Source organism: Dendropsophus ebraccatus, chromosome 12 (genome assembly GCF_027789765.1).
Source record: "Dendropsophus ebraccatus isolate aDenEbr1 chromosome 12, aDenEbr1.pat, whole genome shotgun sequence".
In the NCBI taxonomy this organism is placed as follows: domain Eukaryota; kingdom Metazoa; phylum Chordata; class Amphibia; order Anura; family Hylidae; genus Dendropsophus; species Dendropsophus ebraccatus.
The window spans coordinates 9,666,459-9,675,319 of record NC_091465.1 but is presented as its reverse complement, the minus strand read 5'-3'; the positions used below and the strand labels follow the sequence as shown (position 1 = coordinate 9,675,319).

Below are 8,861 nucleotides of genomic sequence, written 5' to 3'. Positions count from 1 at the left end.
ATACCCCTTTAAGAACAGTAATTGTGGTACTGACCATATCCTGAAGCGGGGCGCCTCCTTAGTTAATATTTTTTCTTATCCTGGGGAGGACTGCAAAATTCTGGAGAAAGCTCTCCCCGAACTGGTTATACCACACTGCTATCTATATAATTAAGGCGATGACTTCATCACATCTTTCATTATTCATTAGGAAGCTGTGATCCCTTCTTCTGACACTTATTAATTAAGACTGGGATGAGAGTATATATAAAACCAAGGAGCCGGGACGTCCTGCAGAAGCCAGAGAGCACACCTGGGCGTCCTACCACCAACTCAACCCGAGGGGAACAAGATGTATCCTTACAGACAAGTCCGATACTCGTACAACCCTTATAGAAGTCCTACGCTGCCACCAGAACCGGACGTGGACCTCCTGGCCAGGCAGCTGGATGCAGACATGATGAACATGAGGACTGAGCTGGAGAGGAGGATGCAGCAGATCCACCAGGCCCCTCATGTGTTGCCTCCTCTAGACATGGACATAAGGAGGACTCCGTCCTTCAACAGATACTCCGTAGCCGCGGTCAACAACTCTCCAGCATTGGTGAAACCAAGGAAGGAGAAGTATGAGCTGACCTTCGACGTGAGCCCTTTTACTCCTGAAGAGCTGACGGTGAAGACGGAAGGCAGGAAGCTGACTGTGGCCGGAAAACGGGACAAAAAGACGGAGACAGAGAACGGCGGCTGCCACCACGAATTCCGCGACTTCAAGAGAGAAGTGGAGCTCCCGGAGGACGTGAATCCTGAAGACATCCAATGCTCCTTGTCCGACGATGGGCAACTCCTCGTTCAGACTCGAAGCCTGGAGTTTCCAGATGCCCAGGAGAGACTGGTTCCCATCCATGTGGGCCAGGGGTCAGGGGGTAGACACTGAGGTCTCGCTGCCTTTATGGTCCCCTAAATATGTCTGTCTAAAAACTTTCAGCTTTTCCAGTGCAAGAGACTTAAAAGTATGACTGATCCCTTCCCTATACAGGTGTGAGGGATATTATGAGATAAATGATAACAAGGGGCATCAATAGAGGAGCAAGCACTCCAAATCATAATATGGCCTCCAACCACGACCATTATAACCCACCATTCCAGAAGAGGAGAAACCGTCACCGTAATCCTCTTTGTTGCCCCATATTGGTCTTCTAAGGTTGTTAGCTGAGTACTGGGGCAACTATCAGCAGGTCCACACAGCCCAATGTAGAAGGATAGGGCCAGCCTTAGGTGTGCGCCCCTCTACTATGACATTCGTCCTATAGCATCATGGTTGACCCCATATATTTCACAACCCAGTTAGTTTTTGGGGAAAGGAATTATGGTTCTGGTGAAATCCGGGCAGAAATGTAAAATCTTCTGTGTACATTGAATTTATGGACAGAATGTTTGATTATTTTTGGTCCATTTCTTAGAGATGTCTCTCACCGGTGATAATCTTATACATGTCTGCATTGTCCATAATGATTGTAAAATATATATGCATATAAAACAATATATTGAATTATGTTATTGTGTTTTTATTCACCAGAGTCTAGTAAAGGCTGGTGTACAACATTTAGCCAGTAGGGGGCAATAGTAAAGGCTGGTGTACAACATTTAGCCAGTAGGGGGCAATAGTAAAGGCTGGTGTACAACATTTAGTCAGTAGGGGGCAATAGTAAAGGCTGGTGTACCACATTTAGTCAGTAGGGGGCAATAGTAAAGGCTGGTGTACCACATTTAGCCAGTAGGGGGCAATAGTAAAGGCTGGTGTACCACATTTAGCCAGTAGGGGGTAATAGAAGAGGCTGGTGTACCATATTTAGTCAGTAGGGGGTAATAGTAGAGGCTGGTGTACCACATTTAGCCAGTAGGGGGCAATAGTAAAGGCTGGTGTACCACATTTAGCCAGTAGGGGGTAATAGTAAAGGCTGGTATAGCACATTTCGTCAGTAGGGGGCAATAGTAAAGGCTGGTGTACCACATTTAGCCAGTAGGGGGTAATAGTAAAGGCTGGTATAGCACATTTCGTCAGTAGGGGGTAATAGTAGAGGCTGGTGTACCATATTTAGTCAGTAGGGGGTAATAGTAAAGGCTGGTATAGCACATTTCGTCAGTAGGGGGTAATAGTAGAGGCTGGTGTACCACATTTAGTCAGTAGGGGGCAATAGTAAAGGCTGGTGTACCACATTTAGCCAGTAGGGGGCAATAGTAAAGGCTGGTATACCACATTTAGCCAGTAGGGGGTAATAGTAGAGGCTGGTATACCATATTTAGTCAGTAGGGGGCAATAGTAACCTGGTATAAGACCTGTGGCTCTCAAGCTGTTGCAGAACACAACTTATAGCAAAGTCTGACAGACAGAGGGGAAGAAGACTGAAACATCCACATCAATATCCAAATAAGTTATCAGCCAGGATGGGGATTTAGCTTCACTCACTGTCCATATAACAACCTGACCTCAAGGACCTAAACTAACCAGAGCAAAGACAGTAAGTGTTGTCATGGGGACATAGGAGGATTTCAAGCACTGATAATAAAGCCAGACAAGCTGTAGAAAGGTAAGGTGGACCATATTTAGGATAGTGCCCTTTGCAGATGACAAAAAAACAGGACAAATCCTGCAGGGTGGAGGGGTTTTACTTTTTTTATTTTATTTTTTTTACTTTTTGTAATAGTACTGCTCCACAGCTGAGAACCTCAACAGTCTGACATACAGCACACGGCCAGAAAGCAATAAAGGGTTGGCATGCTGTTGCTTGCCATTCTAGCAACAGCAAATTGCTGGTGTCAGAAAGTTATACAGTTTTGTAAATCTAAAGAAATCTCCAGTCTTCCAGTACATATCAGCTGCTGTATGTACTGTAGGAAGTAGTGGATTCTCTCCAGTCTGATACAGTGCTCTCTGCTGCCACCTCTGTCCATGTCAGGAACTGACCAGAGCAGGAGAGGTTTTCTATGGGGATTTGCTGCTGCTCTGGACAGTTCCTGACATGGACAGAGGTGGCAGCAGAGAGCACTGTGTCAGACTGGAGTGAATACACCACTTCCTGCAGTACATACAGCAGCTGATAAGTACTCTAGATTTTTAAATAGAAGTAGTTTACAAATCTATATAACTTTCTGGTACCAGTTGATTTAAAAAAAAAATTTTTCCCTCTGGTGAAGAGTCCATCATAACTTGCCTGCAACTTTAACCTCACTCCTGAACCACTAAACCAAAGCAGTTTGTTATTTATGCCATGCCATATGTAACACCTTCATACACACCTTTGTGTCCTTTGTTAACTTACTTATTTTTTTGCACAACTAATTGAATGCCGTGAATGTATAACAGAAAACTACATGTCCAGGGAAAGTCTTTGAAAGGAAAAAACCCCTGTGGAGGAAACCCTTAGGAAACCATGGCTGAAGGATTTCTCTTTCTCTTGGGCTTTAATACCAACCTGTTAATTGTAAATGGTACCAGATATAGTATGGCTGCATTAACCAAATAGTAGAATAATACAGACATCATTGTACAGGTAATAGATAAAGAGTTGGAGAAGATTGATTAAAACAGGGTGGATGGGAAATATTTGCTCCAGTTCTTCTGATGAGAGAGACATCGCTCTCTTCCTAAACCTTGCCTCTCATTGTAATACAATAGGCATCCACATAATTCTTCCTCTTATAGGGAACCTGGTAGCTGATGCAGAACCCACCCGATCCCCCGACAGAGCCCCTGATACTTACCCTGGCGGTCCTACTCCCAAAGGAGCAGTGATTTCCTATGGACATCAGCTCCATCTCTTCTCATTTGCATATTGAGCGCACAGACGAGCAGTCTGCGATTTCTCTGCGGCTGGACTGGCATTGGTAGCGGGAAAGGCAGGAGGGGGTAAGTATAGAGGGATCCATCTGGGAGTCGGGTGGGTTCTGCCCCAGGTGCCAAGGTGACAGGTTCACTTTAAAATAGAACTACCCATGCACAGACAAGACTGCAGGACCTATAGGTCTCCGTATCCACAGACATGTCACAGTCTCTAAAATGAAGTGTTACCCATCTGTGAATGGCCGTTTCAATCTTCCTGGCCCTCATCTTACAGACGACTCTGGCTCGGCTATTACTTGGCTTAAGTAAGATAACAAATTCATTGGAAGTTTTATTGTGCATCGGTTTCCTCAAGTTGTTGAGATTAATGGCTGCGGCCTACAGAATGTTAGTGATTTCTCCAGCCCCCTCTACCTCCCCGCCCGTCATGCACAAGTTATCACCCAGCCAGAAACGTCTTCACAGGTCAGTGAGCGCCAAAGGTTTACAGCGACATACTGAGGCCGAGACCAGAGGAACTTTTTTTCAGCTGGAATTGAACTGATCGGCACATACACCATAGGGACACCTATACATTACTCCTCCAGGAGCTTTCAGGACATCCCATTAAAGGGACAGTGTAATCAAAAAATGACTTTTTGTTTAAATAAAGTTTTTATTTTAAATACTTTTTCTAATTTTCCATTTTTCTATCTATAGGAGAAACAGATCGCTGAGGGAGACCAACCAAACGATAACACTGCTGGCTGCTAGTAAAAGCGCTCAATGCAATGGCCCCTGGGAAACATGAATATGCAAAAGAAGAGCCTGTGGAGCTTCATCAAAGAGTCTCAAAACACAGGACTAGCCAAATATCCCTTCGTGAAGGACCCAGCCAAGGGGCAGCTCCTGTAGGGAAACCACCAAAACCACCATATTGGCCCTATAAGTCAATGTAATGAGAAGGGAAAACCAAGGCCAGGTGTCCATCCACAAACAGCTGTTTCGGGGTGTTGCCCCTCATCAGTGTGGAGCAGGATTCTGGCTAGGTGGGAGCAATGCTTAGTAGAGCCATAAAAGAAACAGATCACTGATCTCAGGGAGACCAGCCAAACGACAACACTGCCGACTGCTTGTGAAAGCGCTCAATGCAGTGATGTCCTAGGTGCATTGCTCCCTGGGAAACATGAATATGAAAAAGAAGAGTCCGTGGAGCTTCATTGAAGAGTCTCGAAACACAGGACTAGCCAGATATCCCTCCGGGAAGGGAGAAACTCTTTGATGAGGCTCTACGGGCTCTTCTTTTGCATATTCATTTTTCTATCCATATTATAAAATAATCCTGATATTTTGCAGTTCTCATTCTCACCACTGGGGCTAATACTAAGATGAGACTTCCTGTTGTGTCTGTGGTGATAAAAGGAGGCTGCTGTAAAGTGACCTGTACAGCATTGCAGCGTCATGTGACTCCAGTAGATAGATGAGACAATAGCAGCTCCCTGTGGAATGACCTTCACAGGTCACAGAGCGCGCTTAGTAATGTCTCACATTCATCCCAAGGGGAGGAAGTCTGTCTATTGTCGTCTATGTCCATGAGGCTTGCTATAAAGCATGTCATTAAATACTGTTAAGAACAGCCCAGGCAATATGGCCGCCCTCGTAACAATTTACAAAAAGTGAAATTAAAATAAAATTACAGTCAGAAAATAGAAACAGATTAGAATAAAAGAGTTTCAGTGGGTGACTTTTCTGCACGGGGCCCCTCAGCACTTGATGACCCCGCTCTGTAACTTTATGTGGTCTCCACTTTATGGCTGAGGATCCTACACAGGGCCGGCCTTTGGGGTGTGCGACCTGTGCGGTTGCACAGGGCGCATCACTCTCGTCTAGCTGGGGGGCGCTCTGGCAGACAGTGACAGCTGCACATTTAGCTATAGAAATGTGTGCTGTCTCTGTCTGCAGGAGCGCAGGCACACTATAGGAGGAGGAAGGCGCAGGGCGATCAGCCATAGAGGCGCCCGGGCAGAGAGGCAGCTCTACATACTTATCTTTGGTGTAGAAAAGATCACTGTATGTCTGCAGGAGCGCCGTTAGAAACCACTGTATGAGCAGGCTGCCGGGCGGCCAGCTGGGGGAGCGATCGGGGCGGACAGACATACACAGCACGACACTGTCACATAATGCATGTTGTGTATGTCTGTCGGCCCCGATCGCTCGCCCTGCTGGCCGCCCGGCACCCTGCTCATACAGTGGTTTCTAACGGCGCTCCTACAGACATACAGCGTACCGTTCCTTTCTACACCAGATAAGTATGCAGAGCTGCCTCTCTGCCCGGGCGCCTCTTTGGCTGATCGCCAGCGTCTCGTGCGTCCCGACGGATGAGTGACGTCACTGGAGCGACGCCCGCCGAGCTGAGGAGAGGAGACGCGCGGTGGGGAGCCAGGTGAGTTAAAGTGTCTGTTTTTTTTTGTATGTGTGTTTGTTAGTGCCTACATGGGGAGGGGATGGGGTGGCAAATCCCTACCTACAGCTACCCACAAGTACCTACCTACAGTTACCTATAACTAACTACAGCTACCCACAACTTACCTACAGTTACCTATAACTAACTACAGCTACCCACAACTACCTATAACTACCTACCTACAACTACCTATAACTAACTACCTACAACTACCTACCAACAACTACCTATAACTACCTATAACTATCTACCTACAGCTACCTATAACTACCTACCTGCAGCTACCCACAACTACCTACAGCTACTTATAACTACCTACCTGCAGATACCCACAACTACCTACAGCTCACTATCTATAACTATCTACCTACAGCTACAGATAACTACCTACCTGCAGATACCCACAACTACCTACAGCTACCTATCTATAACTATCTACCTACAGCTACCGATAACTACCTACCTACAGCTGCCTACCTACAGCTACCTATAACTACCTTCCTACAGCTATCTTCTTACAGCTACCTTTAACTACCTACAGCTACCTACAACTACCTACAGCTACCTACCTATAACTATCTACCTACACCTACCTATCTACAGCTACCCCATCTCCTATCTGTACAGCAGCCCTGCCCACCCTCCTCATCCCCCTCCTCTCATCTCTCTCCTATTGTTTGTAATGGCTAACCGCCATTTTACATGTTTCCCCAAATTTCCTCTTATTTCCATCTTTTCCCTGCCCTTCTTTCCTTCTCCGATACTGCCAATTCCCTCTCTCTATGATCTATCTCAGGAGATCGCTCTTGCTCTGACATTCTGGTGCTCAAGTGACAAATAAGTGCGCTTGTGCATTATATGGGGGCACAGAGGGGGCCTGACTACTATTTGGGGGCATGTATTTGGCATACTGCTTATATGGGGGCACAGAGCAGCCTGACTACTATTTGGGGGCATGTATTGGGCATACTGCTTATATGGAGGCACAGAGGGGGCCGACTACTATTTGGGGGCATGTATTGGGCATACTGCTTATATGGGGGCACAGAGCAGCCTGACTACTATTTGGAGGCATGTATTGGGCATACTGCTTATATGGGGGCACAGAGCAGCCTGACTACTATTTGGGGGCATGTATTGGGCATACTGCTTATATGGGGGCACAGCTCAGCCTGACTACTATTTGGGGGCATGTATTGGGCATACTGCTTATATGGGGGCACAGCTCAGCCTGACTACTATTTGGGGGCATGTATTGGGCATACTGCTTATATGGGGGCACAGCGCAGCCTGACTACTATTTGGGGGCATGTATTGGACACACTGCTTATATGGGGGCACAGAGTGGTCTCTGTTACTGTGTGAAGTGATACAGATGAGGATTTGTATGGCGATGAGGATGGTGCTGCATTAGAGAGGAGCCTAATATGTTTCTCTGGCAGATTCTGCGGAGTCGAGGTGTCACCAGGAAAAGTCTCCATGATGGTCTAAACAAGAAGAAAAGAAAAAGGGCCTGCAAAAACATCACCTGCCATTCATACAGAGAAAACGCCCCCTGTGAGTCTAGTATTGAGTATTGTCGTATGTTAATGTATTATTATTTTTTAGTTGTATGTGGTATTACAGTTTGTCTCTATTCACACCAATGGAACTGGGTTGTAATACCACACACAACCTGAGGACTGGGAAGGAGCAGTTTATGAAAGATAGTAGCCATGTTTTTTTTAATCCTGGATAACTCCTTTAATAGGGTTGTCTAAAATTGGAAAGGACAGCTACTTTGTTGCAGAAACAGCACAGCCACAGGGACAGCAGCAGCTCCGTCCCTGTGTGTGTGTGTGTGTATGTATATATATATATATATATATATATATATATATATATATATATATATTTTATTATGGTGTCCTGGGGGGGGGGGGCGCCAGAAGACGGTTTCGCACAGGGCGCCATCTACCCTAAGGCCGGCCCTGATCCTACATGCTTCCACTTCTCAATACTACGGCTCACTACTGATGGGGGAAGATCTAGGAGGGTGGGAGGGTCAGGATCTGACTTGTAGTCACGGCTCCTATTACAGTACCGCACAGGTATTAGGGAGCTCTATAGAACGGCCATTGTATCACAACCGTTTGTAATGGCAGACTGCACCGGTCGGGGCTGGATGCTACACACCAGAGGCAATGAGTCTGTATTAATCATTAAAAAGATGAGTTCCATAGTGTATAGCAAGTAAAGCTCCTACAACAGCCCGGCGCCACCTGACAACTTTGTGTTGAACCTACATTGAGCTCTTTAGGACTAGAAAAATTCCATAAAACCGCTCGTTGTGAAGCTTTACGGACCACGACCATGCCCACTTTAAATATCTTATCACACGTTTTGTAGGTTCACACCACCTGCCGTGTATCCTATCGACCTGCTTTGTAGCATTGGATGCAATCTATTGCTCTCTGTTATCAGCCAACATAGACCGCACCACACAACAGCACGACCACCACATCTGCTCCTGAACATGGAATCCTTTTTGGTTTTTTGAAGTGACGACACCCAAGTTGATAGGAGCCGGGCTCCCCTCCCAGACCTCTGTCCTCTTCT

General features: G+C 46.2%; 1 protein-coding gene across 1 annotated transcript; it reads left to right on the top strand.

The window, feature by feature from the left end:
- Positions 1-219: 219 nt before the first annotated feature.
- LOC138769346 (heat shock protein 30C-like) lies at positions 220-1,531 on the top strand. The gene has a single exon (XM_069947755.1). The coding sequence runs from the start codon at positions 332-334 to the stop codon at positions 911-913; it is 582 nt and encodes a 193-aa protein (XP_069803856.1). The 5' UTR covers positions 220-331; the 3' UTR covers positions 914-1,531.
- Positions 1,532-8,861: the final 7,330 nt, after the last annotated feature.